Source organism: Anas platyrhynchos, chromosome 21, assembly GCF_047663525.1.
Source record: "Anas platyrhynchos isolate ZD024472 breed Pekin duck chromosome 21, IASCAAS_PekinDuck_T2T, whole genome shotgun sequence".
NCBI classification, from domain to species: domain Eukaryota; kingdom Metazoa; phylum Chordata; class Aves; order Anseriformes; family Anatidae; genus Anas; species Anas platyrhynchos.
Window position 1 is genome coordinate 2,962,793 of NC_092607.1, and position 23,934 is coordinate 2,986,726.

General features: G+C 48.8%; 3 protein-coding genes across 5 annotated transcripts; 1 reads left to right on the top strand and 2 right to left on the bottom strand.

The window, feature by feature from the left end:
- Positions 1-2,777: 2,777 nt before the first annotated feature.
- Positions 2,778-6,331, bottom strand: SNAI1 (snail family transcriptional repressor 1). The gene is made up of 3 exons (XM_027472944.3): positions 6,173-6,331; positions 5,072-5,581; positions 2,778-3,970 (listed from the first exon to the last, which is right to left on the bottom strand). The coding sequence occupies exons 1-3, from the start codon at positions 6,249-6,251 to the stop codon at positions 3,789-3,791; spliced, it is 771 nt and encodes a 256-aa protein (XP_027328745.1). The 5' UTR covers positions 6,252-6,331; the 3' UTR covers positions 2,778-3,788.
- Positions 6,332-8,906: 2,575 nt separating this feature from the next.
- Positions 8,907-14,772, bottom strand: RNF114 (ring finger protein 114). Its single transcript, XM_027472949.3, has 6 exons — positions 14,564-14,772; positions 14,014-14,164; positions 12,872-12,978; positions 12,029-12,143; positions 11,065-11,172; positions 8,907-10,850 (listed from the first exon to the last, which is right to left on the bottom strand). The coding sequence occupies exons 1-6, from the start codon at positions 14,710-14,712 to the stop codon at positions 10,785-10,787; spliced, it is 696 nt and encodes a 231-aa protein (XP_027328750.1). The 5' UTR covers positions 14,713-14,772; the 3' UTR covers positions 8,907-10,784.
- Positions 14,773-14,973: 201 nt separating this feature from the next.
- SPATA2 (spermatogenesis associated 2) lies at positions 14,974-23,413 on the top strand. Of its 3 annotated transcripts, XM_027472948.3 has the most exons (4): positions 14,974-15,140; positions 17,343-17,485; positions 17,612-17,768; positions 19,559-23,413. In XM_027472948.3, the coding sequence occupies exons 2-4, from the start codon at positions 17,451-17,453 to the stop codon at positions 20,810-20,812; spliced, it is 1,446 nt and encodes a 481-aa protein (XP_027328749.3). In that variant the 5' UTR covers positions 14,974-15,140; positions 17,343-17,450; the 3' UTR covers positions 20,813-23,413. The 3 variants fall into 3 exon arrangements, with proteins under 3 accessions (XP_027328749.3, XP_027328746.3, XP_027328748.3); XM_027472945.3 differs by having other exon boundaries at positions 14,975-15,140; positions 17,343-17,768; XM_027472947.3 differs by lacking the exon at positions 14,974-15,140 and adding an exon at positions 15,169-15,357 and having other exon boundaries at positions 17,343-17,768.
- Positions 23,414-23,934: the final 521 nt, after the last annotated feature.

Below are 23,934 nucleotides of genomic sequence, written 5' to 3' on the forward strand. Positions count from 1 at the left end.
AGGAGGAGTTCAAAGCTCGATGGCGGCAGCGTGCCGCCCCGCCGGGCGCGCGGAGCCAGCACAGCCTGTGCCCAGCACCGCGCCCCGTCAGCGGGGCCCCCCCGGTACCTGGGGGAGACTGATTGAATCCCGGCTTTTATGAGCACTGACACCGTAATCTGTTACAGATGGTCACACAAGGTGGCCACCAAATGGTTCCTCCCACTACGAGCAGGCTTCTCTCTCCCTCCCTCCCCCCCCCCAGCTCCCTGCCACCGAAACTGCAGCAGCTCTACCTGTATGAAACGCCTGGGCTCCGGGCAGCAGCTTTATGGGGTGTTTATTTCCTGTGGCATTAAAATAGAAGGGGAAAAAGCAGGGAAAAACTGCTGGGGCTTCACTGTGAACCTTCACCGTGCGGCACCAGGCAGAGGCTGGGGACAAGGGGACAAGGGGACAAGGGGACAAGGGGACAAGGGACCGTGCCGCAGCTGCTTCTGTGCCCCCTTGCAGCCAGGGCTGCTGCTCTGGGGGTTTTCTCATGAAAATGAAATGGGAAAATGACTGCAACTCATCATAACACCAGCTCCTGGGTGCAATTCTTCACCAGCCCAATGGCGTACAGGTAGCAGAGTACAGTTAGCCTGGTTTTATGGCAAGGGCAGAAGGGACTTGTCCACATCGGCAGGGGTTTGGGATGGAGCTAAGTGCATCCTTATCGTAGTCCCGGCCCCGTGCTCCCCACACACCCCAACAGACCTCAGTGCAGAGCTCAGAAGCATCTCTGCAGTAGGAAAAGGAGCAGCTGGTCAGAAGAGGAGGGGATCAGAGCCATGACCATCACCCTGTTGGTGCAGCAGCCCAGACCCGGGCACACCCCGGGAGCCACTGCGGGTACCCAGGGTGCAGGGGCCAGGCTGCCCACCCGGGCAGGGCAAATTGAGCAGATGCAGTGGCAGCACAAGTGCCAGTGGGCTGCTCCTTTGTGATTCAGAGCAGGCAGCATTTCTTTTTTTCCCCATGTTTTAAGGCTGCATTTGTGTTTGAAAGCCAGTGGGATTTGCCAGTGGGAGCCTAGGCTGTCCTCCACCCGTTTTGTATCTTCTCTCAGAAAGCCTTGTGGCCTAGCCAGCCTCCAGACAAAGCCAGGGGCACAACTGGGAGCAGCAAAGCTTGCTAAAAAGAAAAAGTTTTTTTTCACAACGCCCATTGCCTGCCCAACCAATATTAATCGAACCCTATTGAAACAGAGCTGGCAGGATTCCCCGGGTTGGCGCCAGTGTGGGGAAGAGGCAGCAGCCTGAACAGAGTGCATCCGAGCAGGGCCACAGCATCCCACAAGGTGCTGCCTGCCCACATCCCTCCTCTGAGTCCGTGACAGCAGTGAAAGAGGGGAGAGGAGGGTGGCACAGCCTGTGCATGTGGCTGGGTGCATGCTGTGGGTCCTCAATGCCCCAAATCAGCAACCAGGGCTACTGCAGGATGAGAGAGGTGCAAAGCCAACAGTGCTGTGAACCCAGCCCGGTGCCCATGCCGCTTCCCCGGCAGGAAGGGCTCTGCAGGCTTTGCTTCCTCGTTATCAGCCCCCTGACCCTCCTTCCCAGCTCCTGCAGATGGTTCTTCCTTAAAATTGGGCTTTTTTTTTTTTTTTTTTAACTGTTTAGCTGCTTTTGCGAAGCCAGGATTTTATGGATGGAAAGCTGAAAGTAATTAGTGCCCTTCCCCCGCTTCCTGTTGGGAAAAAGAAGAAAAAAGCACACACGACAACAAAACCCAAAACTTCCTGTCCTGCTTAATAATAAAGTAATGAGTTGAATGCGGCTGGGAAAGTCGGTTAATACCGAGAGAGCTCTTAATTAAAGAAGGGCCGAGCAGCAGCTCTGCTCTGTTTTACAGCCACACACATCTTCCTGCTCCCTAACAGCCCCTGGGAGAAGCAGGGAGCCGGACGTGAGCACCGGGGCCAGGCCTCCAGCACGCGGAGCTGGGGGGACGAGAGCTAGGGGTGGCTCCTTTATCCTGCTGGAACACAACGCCCTGGGGATGGCACCGAGGAAGCACAGGGCGAAAGGACAGACTTGCAGCCCCACGGGAAGGCAGGAGGAAAGAGCGGCCGTGCTGTGCCATGTGCCCCAAATCCAGCACGGGTGCAAGGTTTGGAGCGGTGGCACGGCTTTGTTGGTGAAAATCCCTCGGACAGGCTCCCAGGGTGGCCTTGGAGCACCTGTCCCCATGGCTGCGGGCAGTGCAGGGGGACAGCCCCACGGTGCATGCCGACAGGCTCTGCGGTGACAACAGGATGCGCCACCTCCGCCGCCACACCGCCCACACCGGCTCACCGCGGCGCCTCGTGCCCTGCTCGTCCCCACGGCAATGGCGTTGGGGAGCATCAAGCGACAGCAGGTGCCCACCCGGCCACCCTTGTGCCACCCCACAAGGTGCCTCCGAGATGCATCGCGGCCCCCCCATTTGCCTCCCCCTCCGTCAGCCCCTGGCTCAGCACAGCTGCCGCCTTCCCCCAGCCCCGGCACATTTGGCAGGAACTGACTCAGCCTACCTTTTCCTTCCCCAGGAGGCAACCGCTCTGCAGACCCCGCCGCGCAAACAGCGTTGTGGTTCACCTGCAGCCGGCGGCAGGAGTGCGCTGTGGGAGCAGGAGGCTGCCAGCACACCGCTGGAGCCCAGCACCCTGCTCCCCAAAATGCAACCCCAGCCCGGGATGGGGCTGAAGCAATCCCCCCCCCCGCACCCCACTCGGCTCCAGCTGCGTGTCTACCCGAAACACCCACGAAAAACAGTTTATAAATTAACCGTTTTATTGAATATCAATAAACTGTATATAATTATATAAAAAGTTTCATCAGTACAAAATCGTGGCACAAAAATATAAATACCAGTGTACCTTTGAAATGTAAACATCCTCTTTGTTATGGTTCGGTGAAAACAAGGTCCAAAGAAAGATGCATTCAGGAGGCACCTGTCAATAACCATAAATAGCACTTTTGGCACACACCTGTCGATGGGCAGCCTTTGGACAGGCCACCATTGTATCAGCTGACAAGTGCCTGCTATTAGTCACAGTTCTCTTGAAAAGCAGTTGTTAAGAGTCATATTAACAGGTGCTTGAGTGCATAGCTGCTCTGTAAACAGGATTCTTGTTTGAAATGGCTACCAATGCCTTTTATGGACACCGTTAATCTTGTAGGCATTGCAAATTGTCATTGTGCTGGGGAGAAGCAGCTGCTTCACAACTAATGTGATACTGTATTATTGCATAGTTACACCTTCTACAGGCGACATATATACAATCGGGGCGGGGGGGGGGGGGGGGGGCTGTCTTAACGCTCCTTGTCCTTCATTACAAAAATATTGGGTCTTAACAGTTACCAAGTGGTTATGGTAAAAAAAATAACAAACAAAAAAACACAAAACAAAACCAACCCAACCCCCAAGGCTTCCCAGTTGCAATGCTCCACACCGGTGGCACAGCCGGGGCTCAGGGCTGAGCGCCTGCAGCACTGGGCACCCAGCGCAGGCTCCGGCATCGCCCGCACCGGGGCTGCGGCTTCGCACGGCTTCGGGCTCTAGTTTGCCACCCAAGCACGAGTCCGGTCCCGTGCCCTCGGATGTCCAGGGTGGGAGAAGGATCAGGGATTGCACAGGAGGCACCAATGGAGGCGTGCTAGTCCCTTAGGGCCCGGCAGGGCTGCGCGCGGCCCGAGGCGGTGGGCAATGGTGACAGGAGGCTGCTAAGTCCTACAGACACTAGTTACAATATACGAGTTGAGTGTTAGCAGGGCACCGCGTCCTCAGCGCGTCCCAGAGCAGCCCGTTTCCTCGTGCTTGTGGAGCAGTGACATACGGGAGAAAGTCCGGGAGCAGGTTTTGCACTGGTACTTCTTTACATCTGAATGGGTCTGCAGGTGGGCGCGCAGATTAGAGCGGTCAGCGAAGGCCCGGTTGCAGTGTGTACAGGAAAAGGGCTTTTCACCTGTGAGACAAAGAGAAACGTTCCCAATTAACCAGTGCATCAACACACAGAGAATATCAAAGACCAGGGCATTCATTAGCCAAAGTTTGTGGGGAGCAGCGTGAAAAGGAATGCAGGCTGTTAGTATTCGGCCCAGGAGCCAGCGCTGCACAGCCTGCATTCACTCAGAGGAAAAGCCTCAGAGTCGGGAATTTCCTACTCAGAGAAAAAACTCTGGTCGGAACCCCACAAAAACGGTGCCAGTAACATCTGCGAGTGGCAAGGCAGCTCGGCTTACAAATGCAGCCACGACATTGAGCTGCGGCCCAAGCTAAGGGAGCCGTCTGCGGAGCGGCAGGGAGGCGAAGCTCTGTTAATTATATCATAGCGGCTGAAAGCTGCCGGCTCCAGGGTGAGTGCAGCTATTTCCTCTGCGCCCGCGCTCCCCCTTCTCCTTCCCGGCTCGCATTGAAAAGCCCGGCCGGGGTGAATTCCCCTCAAAGGCTCTTTCGGAAGAAACAAACGCGTATGCTCAATTTGGAAAGCACAATCGAGCCTTCCCGGCTTCCTTCAGCCGTCATCTTTAGTACGCTGAGAGGGTGTGAAATCAGTGCCAAGCGACAATTAAACTGTCCCGGTAGCACCACAAAGGATGCTCGGGAGATGCATTGTAGGCGCGGGGCGGGCTGCAGCTGCGGCCCCGCACAACAGGTGCAGGGGGCAGCCACCAGCACCTGCCCCACGCACATCCCAAACCTCCCGGTGCCCCGGGGAGCACATGGAGCCCACGGAGGTGGGCTGGGTGCTCAGGCAGAGATGCTTCTAGCACAGCGTGAGGCACCCCAGTGGCACGTCACAGCCCTGGTTCGTGAAATTCATGGCGAGCACGTGCCGGCAGCTCAGGGCTGGCTGGTGCGGCATGGATTTATGGGCTGAGCCTTGACCCCACACTCGGTTCCAGACAGGAGGATATTTAAAGGACGTTTTAGAGATGTGCTGAGGGGGTTTGGGAAGCCCTTATCTTCCAAGATAATACCCCAACTGCTGATTTGCTTCGGGCTGCAGAGCGGGGAAGCCACGGGCAATAGGGGAAGGAGGGAGAGGGGCGAGAGCCAACATTACCGGTGTGCGTCCGGATGTGGCCCTGCAGCAGCCAGGGCCGGGAGAAGGCCTTGCCGCACATCTTGCAGACGCAGGGCAGCGTGTGGCTCCGGATGTGCATCTTGAGAGCCCCCAGGCTCACATACTCCTTCTCGCAGTACTTGCAGCTGAAGGATTTCCTGGTCTGGGCATCGCAGTGCAATTGTTTGTGCTTGGAGAGCCCGGCGAAGGTGGAGTAGGCCTTGGCGCACTGGGCGCAGCGGAATCGCTCAGCGGTGGCGGGGGCTGAGGTCGGGCTGGGAGGCCCCGAGCTCTTGCCCTCGTCCTCCTCGCTGGAGAGCACTGTCAGGTCCAGGGCCGGCGCCGCGCCGCCCGCTGCCTCCGCCTCGGTGCCCGGGCCAGCCGGGAAGAGGCTGGAGAGCAGCCCCGCGTCCCACACCAGCGGCGGGTAGTAGGCACCGGGGCCGAGCACCTCGGGTGGGGGGATGACGGACAGCGGGCACGTCTCGTACAGCAGCGGGGCGGCCAGCACTGTGGGGACAGGCAGCACTCAGCGGGGTGCCCAGCCCCTGAACGGGGCAAGGGGACCCCAACCCACCCCATGGGGGGCTGCGCACCCAGAGGAACTTGGTGCCTGAGCCACACCACGGGGCTGTGCAACCCTTCCGGGGCAGAGGAACCCAACCACATCCCAAGGGAACCTCCATGCCCCAACCGCCCCAAAGCCAGAGGAACCCCAGGGACCCCAACCCACGCAGTGAGGCACACCAGCCTACCCTGGGGAACACAGCCCCACCCCACAGGAGCTCAGCACCCAAAGGCAAGGGAGGTGTCAGAAGGGGCCCCTGCCCACCCCGCATTACGGGGTCCGCACCGAACCCACCCCATGGGGAAAGCCCCCGGGGTCGCGTCCCCGCTCCCCCACCCACCCCACAGGGGGAGTCCCCTGGGGCAAGAAGCACGGGAGACCCCAGACACCAACCCACCCGTGGCAATTAACAAAACTAACCGCCCAGAGGCAGGCAAAAAACCTCCCGGCCGCTCCCCCCCGGGGGACAGAGGCGCCCCCGCGCCGTGCAACAGCCCCAAGCCGTCGGGGGGGGGGCCCGGCACAGCACGCACCGGTCTGGCTCTCCAGCTCGCTGTAGTTCGGCTTCTTGCTGGCTGAGAAGTGCTTCTTCACCAGGAAGGAGCGCGGCATCTTGCAGCCCCCGGTGCCGCCGCCCGCCGCGGGGCCGCCGCGTCCGTTAATATGGGATCGGGGCCGGGGGGCGGTGCGGGACGGGGCCGCCCCCGGCTCCCGGAGCCAATGGGGCGGGCGGGGAGGGAGCCCGGCAGGTGCCGGCCCCAGCCCCGGGGCCGGGCCGGGGGGAGCGGAGGTGCCGCGGGCGCCGGGAGGGGGGACCGGGGGTTGGGGACCGGGACTGGGCATTCGCCGCTGGTGGGGGGCGGTTTGGGGTCCTCCGTGCAAAGCCCAGCCCGGGATCCCCTGGAGATGCTCCCCGGGGAAGCCGGACACCAAACCTCTGCGTCCTGTCCCGTCCCTGCTCTTCCCTTCCCATTCTTTCCCTTATGCCCTTCCCATCTCTTTTTTTTTTTTTTTTTCCTCCTTCCCTTCTTCCCTGCCCTTTCCATCCCATCCCTTTTTCCCTCCCCACTGCCCAACCCCAGCTCTGCCCCCCCGGAGCCCGGCACCTGCTGGGCGCTGTTTGGCCACAACCCGCCCCAAATGCAGAAGTAGAAGCGAGGCTCTTGGGGGCGACACAGCTGCAGCCCCCCCTTCCCCGCCCCATTGCTTGGAGCCGCATCCCTCCCTCCTCTGCTGCCGGACTACCCTTGGCTTCCCGCGGGTGTTTCCCCCTGGGATTTGCCCCCGGGGGACCGGGGCCGCAGCTCCCCCGTGGGTGCGCTGATGGGGCTGGGACCCCCCCGAGGTGTGGGGTTTTCTCTGCGGGACCAGCAAAGCCAGCTCCTGCCTTGGTCCTGCAGGTTGGTGGGTGGAGGGAGGGGAAAAAAAAAGACCAAAAAAAAAAAAAAAAAGGAAAAACACAAAACAAGCTAACAAACACTTTTGCCGGAGGGAAAATCCGGATGCCGGAGAACGAGCAGCAGCCGCCCCTTGTGCCCCCCGGCCGGTGGGGAGGAGGCCCGGTACCGGGGTCCCGGCGGCGCGCACGGGGCTCCCTCTGCTGGCAGCACGGGACCGCCAGAGCCCAAAAAAAGGGGCACAAAATTTTCGTCAGACCGTCAGCACTGCTGGGGCAGGGGGAGATGGCAAAGCAACGCCTAAGATTGAAAAGCCCTGAGCGAGGGAGGCTGATCCTTCCCGTGCCAGGCTCACCAGTGACCACCTTTGTCATGCAGGCAGCAGAACCCAGGACACGCTGTTAGTGCCTGACTACAGGCAGGAGCCTTTACAAGATGCTATTCCCCCAGCACAACGAGCCCCAAGGGATTTAGTGCTGGTATTCCAGATGAAGTGATGCTGATTGTTTCAGGCAATTAATACCGACATCAATTTATTGGCATCTTAAGGCCGGTGTTTGACCAGAGACAGATTCATTAACAAAAAATAGCTCAAATGCATGGCTGTCTCCTTCGGTCCCTTTCCCTGTGTGCTAATTTCACTGGCTCCCTGTGCCAGACACTGGGCATTTCACAGCCCGATTGCATTATCGCCAACAATGGGCCTTTGGGACTCACCACGGCCACAAGATCAGCTGCTGATGAGCTGAAAGCAGTTCCTCTGGCAGAGTACTTGGCTCCTCTGCAGTCACACTTCATGGGATTTAACAGCCCAAACCAGCCTGTTCTGTAAGAAGGCTTTTAAAATTGAGTTCCTGCACACTGATGAGATGAATCAAGGTGAAAAAGCACACGTGCTTCTCACCGGAATGGCTTCTAAAAATCAATCAGCAAATACCACTGAGAGATATCCCTGCGTGTAAACAAGTTTGGGTTGGTTAGGCTGATGAAGTCAGCAGCCAAGACACAAAGCTCCTCAGCAGTTAAGTGGAGATCTACAGCTTGCTTTCCCTGAGTGGTTGTGTGATGCTCAGCACAGCAGAAAAAGCAGCGCTATAAATTCCGCTGCTATCAAGCTAGGAGGTGCCAAAACATTGCTTCTTATTCACACACAAATTTAATCAAAATTAAAGGAGAACTACTGCACATCTTCCAGCCAATCATTTTGTTTTGTACCATGTGAAATAATTCCTGAGTATCAAGTTGAAGCAAATCAAACCCAAGCTGTGCAGCCAGTAACAGCTCTGTCACAGGGCACGATCACTCCGCCTGAGCAACTAGACTGACCTCACCCAGTGGCGCTGCAAGCCAATTCTCACCTCCTTGTCTCCAGCTAAACAGAAGACAACACAAGAATACAAACACCACAACCTGACAGGCAGAGGAGTTAAAGCCATAGGAGTTGGAAAGATTTCCGCTGAAAGTAAAGCCCTCCTGGACAGCCAACCCTTCCCAACTCACCAGGACAATCCAGGGGTTTGTTCCTCTGGTTTACACGAACATTACCCCACCAGACTCCACCTGCAGCGTTCTGCTCAGCTCAGCTTTGAGCTTGCTCATAGCCACATTAGAACCACGTGAGCTCATTTTCAGATGGGTTACTGGTTTTCATAACCCATCTGGTCCATTGTTTGGAAGATTATAGAAGCTGCTACTAACAATAAACCCATACAAAACAGCCTGTTGAGATAGAGGTGAAGTCTCTGCAGTGTTTCCCAGTTCCTAGCGTGCTCCGTGCAGCTTTACACAGCCAGCAGGAGCCGCTTTTAGGGAGGTGCTAAAATGAAGTGTATGGACCAGGAGGAAGAAATGGCAAAAGCTGACATGAAGGTAGGGTTTTATAAATTAAATGAACTTTATTTATAACTTGTCTTCAAAAGTCAAAAACATGACAAAAGTTAATTGCTCAGAAGCTTCAAAGTGCTCCTTAAACGTTTTGTCAGAATTGCATGGAAGTGCACTTAGAACAGTTGCAGAAATCTAGACTCAGGCCAATCTTTATCACAAAACTTTGTCATAGCCAGAACCTAGAAATCCCTACCCAACCACTAGCACATTGTAATCTCTTCACAGACCAAGCATTAGGAATCACCAACCCCACAACACAGTACTTTTCCCACACTGATGTATTTTTTCCCTAAGACTAAGATTGCAGTCACCAAGCAGATACCTCAGTGAGAATCTATACCAGCCTTACCACATTAGGGAAAGCACACCAAAACCAAGTTAAATATATTAGAAGCCACAAACTTGCTGGACACAAAGTTTAATCAAGATGTTTTAGCTAGGGTGCGTTTCATTTCTTAAGGGTAAGGCTATGCTGCAGTCTGCAGAGTGTGAAGTTTATTGGTCAAATAAATTGATTAGTACTCAGTTCTGTGGTGATGCAGGTCCACTGCTCCAATCAGGCATGCCAAGTTCAATGAGACCAGACATCTCAGCACTACTACTCCGATTTCCAAGTTCTGTTCGGGTCTCTGAGACTGCTTGATCTCAGCATATAGATCGTGCAATTAGTGTTAAACTAAAAATGAAACTCTACAATGAAAGTGTATAACTGAGTATCAAGTATCCATTTTCTATGAATTCAAACTTGTTTATATTTTACATTTTCTTTGAAAGCTATACCTCCATACTGTATGTATATGGAAAACAATCTAAGTACAGCTTCAGCTACCTTAGCGACATTTAAGTAAAAACAGGAATTCAAAATTCTTGTTAGAATCTGCAATGCAGAAGGCAGTGCTGTGCAAGTGCTACGGGTTATAAGTTTTGCTACCAGCTTGCCTTGAGGGATGGAACAACTAGGAATATATATATGAAATTTTTAGTTTACATAAGATACGGATATTGAAAAAGCTTCTGAATTCCCCTACAAGCATAAGGCTTAAGATTCCTAGAAAACCGATTTTTTAAACACCAATTTAGTAAGGCCAACAAATGATTAATATTTGCTATAACAATTGAAAGTTATGCATTTTAGCTAACACCAAAGTTCTGTTTTCCAGGCAGGCTAGAAATTATGGTCAAAGTACGGAACAAAATCGTAATCAGGTGTAGAACTAAAGTGTTTTGAACTAGTTTCTTACTCAGCTTCAAACATTTTTGCTAAGGAATGTTGCAGTTTGAAGACATACTGAAGACATGTTTTCCATATAATTGAGAGGCTGTCTGTGAGAATTCGAACACTGGTAAACATGACATCACAGGCATCATAGGCCAGTTGAAACAGGAACTAATCTGGTGAGTTAGCACCTAGGGGTCTCACTAAAGGAAAAGAGCCACAAAGACACCTCTCATACTATCATTTAAGAAATGTAAACAAGATCAGGGGAAGAAGAGATTTACCAGCTAGTTCATGCCAGTCAATTTGGAGTATTTCTGGCTTTAGTCAAACTAGCACAACTGGCAGAAAGCAATCAGAAAACAGGCAGATGTGAAGGAAAACAGAACTGTCTCCTCCACGCTGACCTATAAATAAGCTTTGTGTGAAACAAATAAGAAAATTAGCCTTACGTGGCTGAACAACATAGTCATATTAATAAAAACCAAGAATGATACCAAAAGATCAAACGGGGATCGAAAACTAAGATTAAAGTCTTCCATATTTCTGAATGCCTGAGTTCATCTTGGCATGGACAGGGAGAAGTGCAAGAATGCTGGCCATTTCCCTCTCATGGAAGCTTGGTTTGACAGTTAGTCTTCTTTTTTATTTATCCCGCAAAGAACGCATCAAAACCTGTGCCATCATATCATCTTCATCGGCATCATAATCCTATGAACAAAGGGTACAGAAATTCTTTTACTGCCAGGGCCATATTGGTTAACACAACACAAAAACAGCTGTCTCCTCCTCTGACTTACCAATAATTCAACGTCTCTCATTATACCATCTGCAAGGACTACATTTTACAGTAGTGGCTACATAAAAAAAGCTGGGTTTTAAGAGTCATCAGGCTCACGTATTCCAAGGGTGAAGAAACACGTACCACAAAAGTATCGTATGAAAACCGGTGTCGTCTCTGAAGGTGTTCCATGAAGTTAGCACTCCTGTAATTTGGATCTCCCCATGGCATCGAGGCACAAATTGGGCAAACCTTTGAGAAATAAATAAAAAAAGCCCCAACAATTAAGTGCTTCAACATTTATACTAGAAGAGGTAGGACAGAGACTGTGGAAAACTGAAGATTGAGATTCATAACTATCATTATTCTGTACGCAAAGTGACATCAGTTACTTTGCTGGGTCATTCACAGAAGCCTCTGATAACCCTGAATTATTTAAATTCAGGTCTTAGACCTTTGAATAGGAACAGTGTAGTCTTCTCTACATATTGTAAATTAGAATTGATCACAGCTGCTTGCTTTAGAAGATTTCAGGCTTCATTTCTCAGTGACAGAGAAGTTTCCCTGGTCACTTTGAAAGATCACCTCTCTCCAATAATTTTTTTTTCCTAAATAAATTTGGGATTTCAAAGAATTTTAAAGACAAATGAAAGCTTCAAACTCAATTCCAAGTTTTGCAACTACTTTTATAGAAGATACAGTATCAGCAGATAAAGACTACTAGAAATATATATTTTTCAATCATTTTTTCCACAGTAGTTTATAATCCCTTATTACTGAAGACAGATTTTTTTCAAATTACTGTATTAATTGTATGACTGTTGCTGTGCCTAGTTCACTTTGAAAGCCTACCACTTTGCAAGTATGAGACAAATACGTGAAGTAGATGCAGTATGAATTGAGATTAGTCACCTTCAGAGAATGGATCGAAAAGCAAAATTAAAATTATGTAGAACTTAAAGTAAACAAACAGCATACCCACATTTGACTTTAACAGAAGCAATTATAAATATGTACTTAACTTCAAGCAGTAAGTCTCTAATTCATTGTTTCAAAGGGATTTAAGACTAGACTTCATTGCAATTCCTGCACCAAGACTTTTTATTACCACTTGTTTTGCATCCATGCTGTGCAATGTTTTGCAGTGCTCAACTAGTCCTTCTTGATCAAAGTTTTTCTCGCTGCAATATGGACAAGGAAAGGTGAAGCGATTGGGGAAGTTCCTAATTGAGGGAGAAAAAAATAAGCAATTTATTATTTCCATAGAGTTAGAAGTACAAAACATTCTATCATTTTCAAAAAGTTGAAAGATTTGGGATTCACTACTCTGAAGTTATCTTACTAGCTACTAAAAATTAATCTATGCAATTAAGACAAGCAGATTTTAAGAATCAGCCTTTTAATTCCTGACGATATCTCAAGGAACTCTTAATGTCATACATTTTTACATAAAAATATTTCTATAAAGCCTACAAGTGACATGTATTATTATTTTTTATTTATTTTTTACTTTTTAAATGCATGGGGTACCACCCAGAATGCTAAAATGGAGATAAGCAAGCTGCAGTCAGCTCCAAATTCCCTCCATTACTAGCATTAAAAGACAGAGAGACAGTTATTATTAAAGAAATGTTTCTGCCAGGTACCCTGATCTTGTCTTGTGCATAGACGACATAAAAAAGGCAAAGAGTTTGTTTATGCACAGTCAGTTACAGGATAATGTTTTTTTTGTTGCAAAAGGATTAACAATTAACGAACAAACTGAGTGAAAAGGTAATGTCTGCTTTTACTGCAGAACTCTACAGTTTGCACGAACGACCATAATGCAGTTTAAAACAACAAAAAAAGCTAGAAGACCTCTTCTAGGAATCAAGTCCGAGACTTTATAACAATTTTTCAGCCCTCTTTTTGTGATCTTAAAGGCAAGTGTTTCCAGAGAACACCAGGTTACCTGGTGTTGTGGAGTGGTTCTTTAGTCACAGCTTTCACACCTTCCATGATATAGTTCTGGTACTTTGAACAAGAAGCTGCGTGGCTGCGCATCTTTGAGAGAAACATCTGTGAAGACAATTACATAGGAATGTTAATTTAAATTACTTGCACTCACTTCCACAATTCCAAGCAGAAGTAGAACACAAGTAAAGCAGCTTACTGCAGACAGTGCTAAGGCAGGAAAGAAACAGACAGTTCAGCTGGTAAGGTGGAAAGCTTTAAGATTACAGATTAGTTAACCTATAACTTTGCTGCCTGTAACATTCTACAAATACAGTACTGTTTAGGACAGCTTACTTGACTTAACCCATGTTATAACATGAGAAAATGTACTTTATAAAAAGCCTGTTTACCTCACTGCTGAGAAGGGGCCATAAATGAAAAATGAAATTTGGCTTTTAGCACAGACTGCAGCATAGATTTAATTACAGGTTGAACAACTAGTAATCAGCACACCGCAATTTTCTATTGGCTACAACGATGAAAAGGCTAACCTGAAATTAAAAGTGAAATCAACTGAACAGTGCTGCTCTCACCTTAGCGTCTAGTTATCCTTTTCTTTTGTTGTTTTGCCATCAGTTAAGATGCTCTGTTCTAGACTCAGTGCTAAGTAGTCTAACTTTAAAAAGAGAAAGGAACCAACAGGAAGACGTGGTGCATGTATTCAACATGCAGGACACCAACAGCACCTCCACAGAATGTAACTGCTCGAATAAGTAAAGTGGGTCTTTTAACTGTTTCAAATGAAACAAATAAACTTCTGTTTAAGAGCTTAGGTGATCACTATCTAAAATCATATCCACTCTTTCACTATGATGGTCCTCCCACAAGCTCACAGAATCTGCTTCAGAAGCAGCATTTTACTGTTATTTTTATAACAACATCTCTCACTTGAAATCCACTTCCTGGGGAGGTAACAATAAACCAAAAAAACTGTTGAAAGAATATCAACACTTGGGTGCTGCCTATATAGAATATCAGCAGCACTTAGGAAAACAATTTGACCCAATTCCATAGAAAGCAGAAAGCAATTTGCCTCCCTGGAAGCAGTAGTGCTGTACAGGCACACCACGCACCCCTCATTCTGAAGCCCCCCTGTACCTTTTTGTTGCAGCCGTTACAAGTGGTTTCTGTCACTTCGATCTGCTTTTCCAAGTCCAGAGCCCTGCTGCCAGGCGCCAGGGCGCTGCGGCAGACACCACAGACTGGCTTTTTGAGCTTCAGGCACTCCTGCAGGCATGGCGTACAAAACCTGGAGGGGGAAAAGGAAAGAGAAACCAGGATGAGAGGCGGTGGGAGGAGCGCTCCTGGCAGCCCAGGCCCTGCTGGCATGCAGCCCCGGGGAGAGGCAGCACCACAAGCAGGTACGCTCAGCCTCCGTGCCCTCCAGGAGAGAAAGCCACGGAAAATATTAAATAACGGCAGATTTTAGTGTCGGTCAGAGAGGCCTTGGGGCAGCCACAGGGGGGGTGAGCAGGGGGCGAGCGAACCACGCCTGCCTCAACCCCCACGGTCCCCCAGGCCGAGGCAAGGCCCTGAGGGCCCGACCGGGAGGGCCCCAACCGACACCGGGCCTAGGAGCGAGGCGCAGCCCCCAGCCCCCAGGCCTCAGCCCGACCACAGCCCCCCGGCGCCGCCCCCAGGCGCTCACACGTGTCCGCAGGGGACGCGCACGGGGCTGTCGAACACCTCGAGGCACACGGGGCAGGTGAGGCGCGCCAGCGGGTCGGGCCGCTCCAGGCCGCGGGCGGAGGGCGCGCAGGACGCCGAGGAACCGCCACCGCCCCCCGCCACCGCCATCTCGCCGGCGGCCGCCGCACGGCCACGCCCCTTCCGCCCCGAGGCCACGCCCCCTGGTGGGCGGGGCACAGACGGAGGGGGCGCTGCGGATGGGCGGGCGCTGCCTGGGGGCGTGGCCTAACGGAACGCAGCGGGCAGCCGCTGGGGGCGGGGCCTGTTGCTAGGGGCGGGGCCTGTTGCTAGGGGCGGGGCCTGTTGCTAGGGGCCCGCCCCGCCGCATGGCGTCACCCGCCGGAAGTGCCCTCGCAGCGGGAGGCGGGGCTTCCCTCCCCCGCCATCCACTTCCGGGGCGCTCCCCCGCCGAGGGCCGTGCCTGGGCTGCCCCAGCCACCGCCGGGGGCGGCCCCGCGTCTGCTTCCGGGTCACGGGGCGTTTCCGGCAGAGCGGCGGCGGAGAGGAGCGGAGCGGGGAGGGCCGGGCCCGGCGCGGTGCGTGAGGGGGCGGTGGAGGCGGCGCCTGGAGGGGCTCGGGGCCGCGCTGACGGGCGGGGGCGGTGTCCTGGGGCCGCGTCCTGGGAGGGCGGGAGCGGCCGCGGCTGGGGGCCGGGGGCGCTTGGGCCCCGCTGGGCGCTGCTCCGGGCCGCTCGGCTGCGTGAGGTGCTGCCCGGTGGCGCTTTGGGTCGAAGTGGTCGGTTCTTGGGTCCCGGTGAGCTCGGTTCTTCATTAGCCGTTTGGGAAAGGCGCGGTGGCTGTGGGTTTATCGGTGCCGGCAGCACGAGGGCCTGTCCTGTGCCCGTCCTGCACGCAGGGGCTGGGGTGTGCGAGGCTGCGCAGCCCGGGCCCCGCCGCTGGCCCTCTCGGTGGGGCTGTGACCCCGCAGGGCTGCAGCCCCGCTGTGTCCCTCCCAGACCCTGCTCAGATCTCACTGTTCACGCCTTTCCCTGGGATTTTGGGGCTTTCCTTGAAAAATCCTCAGCAAAACATCTCCGTTGCTTTACCCGCTCCTCCAGCTGCTGTTTGCAGCACTATATTTATCCCTGCCTTCTCGCACGCAGATTTCTGCCGGCCCCGTAACCATGGTTGTTCGCCGCGTGCGGGCTGCCTCGGCTGAGCGTGTTCTGCTCCCACACGGGCAGAGGAGCAGTGCTGCAGAGGCTGGCTGTCATGCCTCACTCCTCGGCTGCTTGAGCTCTGGCATGTGCAGCAAGCACGGCAGGGGTGGGGCTGGCAGCACCGCTGAATGTCACAGTTCACGGCGTCTCAAGTCTCTCAAAGGAAGTCCCTTCCTTCCCTGCAGGGACTTTCCTAGCCCTGAGGTCTCGTACACACAAGCAAGCTCTGTCACCGAGCAGTTATTAACATTGGAGATGGAAGAATTGTGATATTTAATCCTTACTAGCACGAGATCCCTGCTTACCCTCAGGGTGTGTTAGCAGTGTGCCGAACAAGGATTTTTCTCTGAAGCCCTGTCATAGAGCTCTTCTTGCTAAGTAGCAGAAATTTGGTATGATTTCTCATCTTGTACAATCTCAGGAGAAAAGAGCTAGGAGAGAGAACTCCTCATGGAGAGGGCTGAACTAACTTCAACTTCTGTCCCTTGTGCTCTTCCTCTTGGTTCACAGTTGCAAAGTGCTAGATCATGCTAATTTAACAAAGAAAGCTTTTTAACCACAGTTGAGAGAGTCTGCTGGCCTGCTCCTTACCTGGCTTTGGGAAGGTAGCGTGGAGAGGCTTGTTTGGGCACTAGCTTCTTCTGTGTTGTATGGGACCTCAGTAAGGTGAAGAAGTAACTGTACCTGCCTATGTGGTGTTGAAGCAGGAATGGCTTTGCTCTGCTGTAATAAAGTAGCTAGAAATGGCAGTTGTGGCTCTTTGTTGAAAAGATTGTGATCTTTGCACCTGCTAGCGTTCAGCCAAGGCTCTGGCTGCACTTCAGTGTTGGGGGCAGTGCCTTCTGTAGGCTGAGCACCTTCTGTAGGGTGGCTTGAAAACACTCGGCACGGGGATGGCCCAGGTGTGCCATCAGGTGGAGTAGGGGCAGCAGTCAAAAGCCTGGAAAATGGTAGAATTAAAAAAGTGAAGGGTATGAATCTGTTTGGTCTGTGAGCTGTCCTGTGCTACTGGGGGAAAGAAAAAAAAAAAACAAAACAAACAAACAAACAAAACTAGATGCCTTCCCAATTTGAGCAAAATGAAACTCTGTGGGATTTTTTAATCTGTGTATTGCTGTGCAGGGCAAAAAAAAACACCGATTAAAATCATGTTTGCGTAAGTTGTTTGAACCAAAAGGGTGAGATCAAAACTTGAGAGAAGTCCTGAAACAAACAAATCAACAAAATGCCCTCATTTTTTCCTCTCAGTCCTTTGCTGTGAGTTACTTTTGTCTTGGCTCCCTGACCCAAGGGATCTTCAAGCTGGACACGCGCCTACACAGACTTTCTTTCATTGATTTGAGTTTATTGCACTCTGTTTTAGGCAGATGACTCAAAAAAGCAGTAGTGAATGCAGGGAGAAGCAGGACATCAGCCTTCCTGGAGGTGCTTGCGCTTTTTCAGAGACCTGGAGAGGCTGTTCCAGGAGCTCCTGCTCTGCAAACCATTTTATAGAGTCCTGTGAAGCAAGTAGAGGCTGGGGACAGCTGAGATTTGTGCAGCGGTGCTGACTTGTCTTTGTTTGCAATTTCTGTTCCAGAGGAGTTGCCGTTGCTGAAGATTTGTAATGTCAGATACTCAACCCACTGCCGAAAAACCATGAGAGAGATGAGGTAGCTTCCCTGGTGTGATACAAAAGCTGAGTTCAATGGATACAAAATACAAAGACGATTTATTTAGGAAGTATGTACAGTTCCATGAGTGCAAACTGAGTGTCTCTGACAACAAGCAGCGTCCTATTAATGATGAGTATTTGCGAGTGGCAGCGTCCGCCTTATTTTGCCTTCCCAAAATTGATCCCTTTTATAGATTCCGGTTGATAAAATTTTATGAGATGGCTGAAAACTCACTGAGAGCTCTGAAATCCTCCAGTTTACATTCTCTCCATAATGCATTCAGCATGCTTGAGACGGTTGGAATCAATCTCTTCCTTTATCCCTGGAAAAAGGAGTTCAAAAACATTAAGGTAAGACATCTTCTATGTGGCAGTAGTGAGAATGTGATTTATTTTGCTTTTTTAAAACATTTCACGCGTTTCCCTTAAGACAACTCTTTTTTCCTGCACATTAGGGTAATGTCTGTATGTAGAGCTGGTAAGCAGGAGCTGTAAGAAAGGTAAAATGCAAAGTTTGTGCTGGTGAGGCTGTCCTGACAGCAGAAGTATAAGCTCTGTCTGCATTTCTGAAGTAATTCCTCAAACAGAGGAAGAGCTTATTTTAAGGTTTTTGGTCACCTGTCCTATTACTGTCCTAATATCTTCTGAGAGATGCTTTTACTAGGGTGAGTGATTAAGTCGTGTTTAAGCTCACCTGTAGCTTTGGTTTAATGTTCCAACAGCTATTAACGTAGTCTAAGTACTAACAATCAGTGCAGGCTTTCAAGTGGACACTTTGCCGGGGTTCCCATGCGTTATGTGATAATGGTAAAGGAACTTCTCTGAAATATTTCCAGAATATTTTTGCTTGTCAGTTCTCAATTAATGAGATTTTGATTTTAATGCGCCTTCAAATTATCTGTGCCAGGACCTCACAGTGAAGTGTAGGAACTCATGCATTGCTCGGCCTGAGTGCTGGAAGACAGCTACAAGTTCTCTGCTGACAATTTTTTGTTTTGTCTTTTGCCTGTCCTTACATTCTTACTCAAAGCTCCTGCAGCGTTTCCATAAGGGTTACTGCAGGTGACCTCAACATTTGAGGCTTGAAAGTTGGATAAAAACATTTTTGGTTTATTTTCGTCTTTTGCAGGTTGCGTGTGCCAGTGAGATGGGTGTTTTTGCTTTTTTCCTAAGATGCTTTTGCAATTTAGCAGAGAATTTGAGTGGTTCACTTTATAGATCCATAGAATGGTTTGGGTTGGAAGGGACCTTAAAGATTCTCTAGTTCCACCCCCCCTGCAGTGGGCCGGGGCGTTTGAGAGTCGTCTTTCTCCAAAGAGAAAACTGGTCCTTTCTTCACTGTACCTTTATCACTGTGCTTAAGTTCTGCCCTTGGAGTGCTGGCTGATCTATCCAGGGTATGTCTTGATGTGCTGGTGTTACTGGCTTTGGTTGTGCATTTTGGATCCAGTATTGTTCTTTACAAAGACACGGTGGCCAGGCTATTCCTCCCTGTGATCCAGAACAACTCCAGCTGTTAACAGCATGCCTCAGGTATGGCAGGTGCTAAGGGAACTTCAGCTTGTGCAAACTCCCCTCCATATTTGGGCTTTTTTAGTGGAAACTCTTGACCTGATACTAGATTAAAGAAAATAGGCACTGAAGTTGCATAGTAATTATACACCCGCAGACACCTCCACACAGAAAAGTGCATCTGAGTATATTTAAGCCTGAATCGAGGAGGGCTGCGGTGCTCTTGCAGGAATACCGAGCTCTTGTTATCTTCAGCTGTCGCCTGTCCAAGGGGAATGCATTAAATCTCTGCCTTTTGGCTTTTATGCTAGACTTCTAAACAGAGACATTTCTGGTACGTGTAAGAGTTAGTGTACAGGGTAGTGAATTAAATCAGCAAGGAGGACATTATGCTAATCAGGCTTTCAGTTTGAACCAAAGTTCTCCTACTCTGAATTTGCCTCATGCAGAATTTCCATGTGCTGAACAGGAGGGAGGCAGAAATGGAGTTTGTCTTGCCATGGGAGACGTGTGTGTTCTCTGTCATCGTTCTGTTTAATTCTGTAGTATCTGTCACTGAACTATCTGAACATCTAGTCCACTGAATTTGTAACCTAGTTTTCCTTTTATTCTCCACCCCACCTCCTTAGACCTACACTGGACCCTTTGTTTATTACGTGAAGTCTGCTCTAACTGAAGATGATGTAAGGCAGATTCTGAACTACATGGGCTATGTCCAAGAACTGGGAACAACATACAAGCTCAAAGAGCAGGTTGATGCCATCCAAGTGAAAATGGTTTCATTTGAACTCTTTTTGGCCAAAGTGGAATGTGAGCAGCTCCTTGAGATTCATTTGCAAGTGAAGGATAAAGGTTATTCAGAGATTGATGTCATAAATGAACGGAAAACCAGCAATGAAGATGTTCGAGGCTGCTCGGAAGCCATGAAGCAGCGTGCAGAGTGCAAGGAAAACCTAAACACCTCCATGGCACGAATGGTGCTTCAGAAGTCGGCAAGCGAACGGGCCTCTAAAGATTACTTCAAGCCAAAGGTGAGCAAGCCTTCTAAATCAGTGGACACATACGATAATTACTGGGAAAATAAGAAACCACCTTTGATGAGCTCTTTGAGTCTCAGGAAAGAACCAATTCTGGTCGATGCGGAAGATGACATTAAGGATGAGATTATCCGTCCGTCACCCTCCCTCCTGACAATGTCAAGCTCCCCACATGCGTGTTCCGATGAATTCTTGCCAACTTCATCTCATCACAACGGCATGTTAAGAACGAATGTCCCTTACAGCTCCTATTTTTCTGCTCAAGAGGACTTAGATTTATATACTGACCCCGATTCAAGAAGTATGTTGAATTTTAAAAGACAAGAAGCTATTAAGCCTGATGTGTGGCTGCTAAAAAACGATGCCAACCCTGTTTACCACAAGCGCGCCCATCTAGCCAAAGAGACAGCTTCCATCAAGTGCCAAAACTGTGGTGTACCTTGTGGCACTTCTGTTTGCCAAAAGTGTGACAATCTGTTCAACTCTAGGCAGGATTATCCAGCAGTGAAACAGAGCACCTACTCCATCAAACCTGTTCCAAATGACGGCTTGTCTCCTGTGTCGGCTTTAAGAGAGAAATCTCAGTACACGTCACAGACTCAGAGTCAGGAGAGGGCTTCTCAGTTCAGTTCGAAATCCAAATCTTCAGGCACCTCACGCTGTGGCTTTTGTAACCGATCCGGAGCTGCAAACACGTGCACATTTTGCTCAAAAGTCTCATGTGACACTTGCCTCAGCGCTTACTATTACGATCCCTGCTGTAGAAAAAGCGAGCTTCACAGATTCATGCCTAACAATCAGTTAAACTATAAGTCGGCCCAGCTGTCCCACGTAGTTTATAGATAGACTTGATTGCTCTGATTTGCAGGAGAAGGAAAAGGGGAGGGGAAAGGGCTACCACAACTCATGTTCTGACTCCACTGACGAGAAAAAAACCACTGACCTCTTACAGAAATGACATGCCCAAATATTCGGAACCATGGTTCAGTGATCGGGTGCCAGTTCTTGATTTTTGTGGCTTACCAAATGCTGCAGATACATTAGATTTCATGCTGCTATAATTTAGGTAACTCCTAAATAAATCATCGTTCCTTCTCAATTGAAATGGGGGAGAAGAGCACATTTTTCTTTAAAACTTGGCAGCTGTTGCATTTTAGAAAAGTGACATCACACGTTCCACACCATTTTAGTCATCTCCTTGCCCAAACGAAACCATGCGAGGCTCTAAGAAATAAGATTCTCATTTTCTGGGGGTGATGAAACTACTGCCAGTTTTTGGTAAAGTATGACTGTAAAATGTGCAAGAAATATGTGAATGGCTTGTTTCGCCAACAAGGACTATTTTTCAGAGTGTGTCTGCATTTCTTGATCTCCGAAATGCAAACACCGCAGCATCTCTTCTTTTCATCATGTTTCTTCCTTCTCCCCTTCTGTCCCGGTTGTTTATCTCAAGCTTATATAATCCGAACAGTATGTGCTTTATTTTCTAGTGTTGCCAATATCATCCTGTTTTTTACTGTATGGTATTTTAAAAAAGGTGAATCTGTGTTCATGTCACTTAAATTATGCCTAGAGTGTCGTCCGTCCAGATGAGTACCGATTTTCTTCACTTTCTGTTGCACATGTATTAAGTACTGTTCTTTGTACTGTAAATAGGTAATTTGGAAACAGTTTATTTTTAATAAATATTTAATATGTTGAGTTTTTAAAAGTGGTAAAATCATTATAACTATGAAGTCTCTCTGGGTTATTTGTTCAGGTGGTGTTTTGTTTTTACTTGTACTGTATTTCATAGCTTGTTATGGTCACTGTGGCAGACTGATGTTATGGCTCTGATCATTATTTTTTCTTTCAATCTGACATTTTTTTTTCTTCTGATAAGGTTGCCACTAAATTAGGTGGAGTCTTGTCTAAGAACTGCAAGATTTTGGTTATCAGTGCACGCTTTTCCTTTGTGGTTATGGGAATTGTAAGTATCAATGTTATGCTTGTGTCCAAATTCACTGCAAAGTCTGTAGTATAGTCCAACAAGTAAAGCACTGGCCTGGTTAAAAATCAGAGCTCATTTGTGAATCCTGTTAAAGTAAACCTAACAATTATGGATGTGAATTGGATAATAGTATTTATTTGTATTATTGTAGCACATAGGAACCCTAGCTGAGAACCAGGACTCCATTGTGCTAGACTCCGTGCAGTTTGACCCCCCCCCAAAGAACACCCAGTTATGAATAGGCTTTAATTTTTTTTTTCTTCACAGAAAATCCACAAGAATCCTTCTAACTTCTTTTATTCAGACTAGCTACTTAGAACAAACTATCAGGCAACCTAATATCATGTGCAGAATTAATTGTGTTTAAAATATCTGTATAAAAAAAAAAAAAACAAAACACAAACTCTAGCTGAATTGTAAACTATGTAGTCCACTTTGCACTAAAATTATTCACTTAGGGTTTTTTTTTCTAAACACTGTTAGAGTCTAGGCTTCTAAACTTTAAATGTTCATTGATCCCTGTGTGACAGAGACATGCATGAATGGTCTTTTTTCTTGATTTTTTGGGGGTGGGGGGAGGGCTTGAGGTAGGTTTAGGGGGAACTATTATAGGCTAATGTTGTAAAATAGCTAAAATAATTTTAGCCATAAATGGGTCTCAGAAGTATTATGGAAAAAAACGTGAAACCTGAGTCTTACAGGGGGCTGAGAACAATAAGTCACTGTACAGTTTGCACTAAGAAACAAAGCGAATGGTGTGTGTTTAGCAATCAGGGAAATTTCTGAATCAAGCGACTGCAACTGAACATAATGTTCTAGGCAAGCGTTGCCTTGCTGACCCTGAAGGTTGGGGGTAAATATTGTTTAGGTGAATTATTTTAAGGTTTTCAAATTCTTGTACTTTTTTTTTAATATAAATATATATATATATAAATATAACACAACTGTAGATACATCGTGTATATAATGAGGAATTTAAGAACAATTTTACTATTAAAATTCAGTCTAAGGGTGGTTTTCTTTTCAGTGGTTACTTTTCGTTCTTCTTCTGAAGTGTCATGCCTGTGTGGCTGTTCTGCAGTGTATCTTCTAGTTCATTAGTTCAGTTCCCATATGGCTACTCACACTAAAGTGAATAACTAAAACTGTGATGCCACGTAATTTTTACAGTGACTATAGCAGGGACTAGACTTGCTTTGGAAAAGAAAAGTCCTGTGTATATATGTCATGGAATACTGTATTACAAAACTGTGTTGAATTGAAGTGATACCATGCTCTATTTTTGTGTATCTTACTGTATGAGGTTGCTGTGATTGATACAGTAAAATATATATGCTAATTGAAAATGCAGGTGTTTTGCATCTGATTTGTTAAAACTAATTTATGTTTTGAAGGAATTTAAAAATAAAGAGGCCTTTAAGAAAAGGCTTAACTTTTCTTAAAGCTGAGTGCATGTAGCTGTCTGTTTCACAACTGTGTTCTGCATGCGGAAGTGAGGTGGTGCACAGAGGTAATCTTGGGGGCTAAACGGGCAAGTGTGTCTGTATCGTGAGCCTCAGCTGTGTGAAATGAGATGGACTGCCTGCAGAATGCAAAGCTTTCTTAAAAAAAGGTTTATTTTTAAGTCTTAGCAGCATGCCTCTCGTTCCCTAAGAGCACGTAAGCCAGTATGTCAGCAATTTGTGGCAGTCGGACTAATGTGGGGCAGCGAGCAGGTTTCACATGCCATGTGAAGCTAACCTACATTGATTTCCAGCCTTGACTCTCGATGTCACATGCAAGTTTTCTAACTAGCTTCCTGACACAAGCTGTACCTCACAGAAGATGTGATACTGTTGATGTGCTTTTTGGCACTTGAGCTAGACCTCCTGCTCCTCTTTCATCTTGCTACCCCCAGAGCAGGATCATTTCTCAAGTTCCAAGCTAGATTACTTTGTCTTTTGTTCTTTGTGTTAAAAGCATGTCAGCTGAATGTCAG

Coding starts and splice junctions, on each gene's coding strand:
- SNAI1 (XM_027472944.3), bottom strand. CDS start 6,251: ATGCCGCGCTCCTTCCTGGTGAAGAAGCACTTCTCAGCCAGCAAGAAG. Junction 5,582..6,172: donor CGAGCTGGAGAGCCAGACCG/GTGCGTGCTGTG, acceptor CTGTCCCCACAG/TGCTGGCCGCCCCGCTGCTG. Junction 3,971..5,071: donor CCACATCCGGACGCACACCG/GTAATGTTGGCT, acceptor TTTGTCTCACAG/GTGAAAAGCCCTTTTCCTGT.
- RNF114 (XM_027472949.3), bottom strand. CDS start 14,712: ATGGCGGTGGCGGGGGGCGGTGGCGGTTCCTCGGCGTCCTGCGCGCCC. Junction 14,165..14,563: donor CGCGTCCCCTGCGGACACGT/GTGAGCGCCTGG, acceptor TTCCCCCTCCAG/GTTTTGTACGCCATGCCTGC. Junction 10,851..11,064: donor TTTCATACGATACTTTTGTG/GTACGTGTTTCT, acceptor CTTTGTTCATAG/GATTATGATGCCGATGAAGA.
- SPATA2 (XM_027472945.3), top strand. CDS start 17,451: ATGGATACAAAATACAAAGACGATTTATTTAGGAAGTATGTACAGTTC. Junction 17,769..19,558: donor AGGAGTTCAAAAACATTAAG/GTAAGACATCTT, acceptor CCACCTCCTTAG/ACCTACACTGGACCCTTTGT.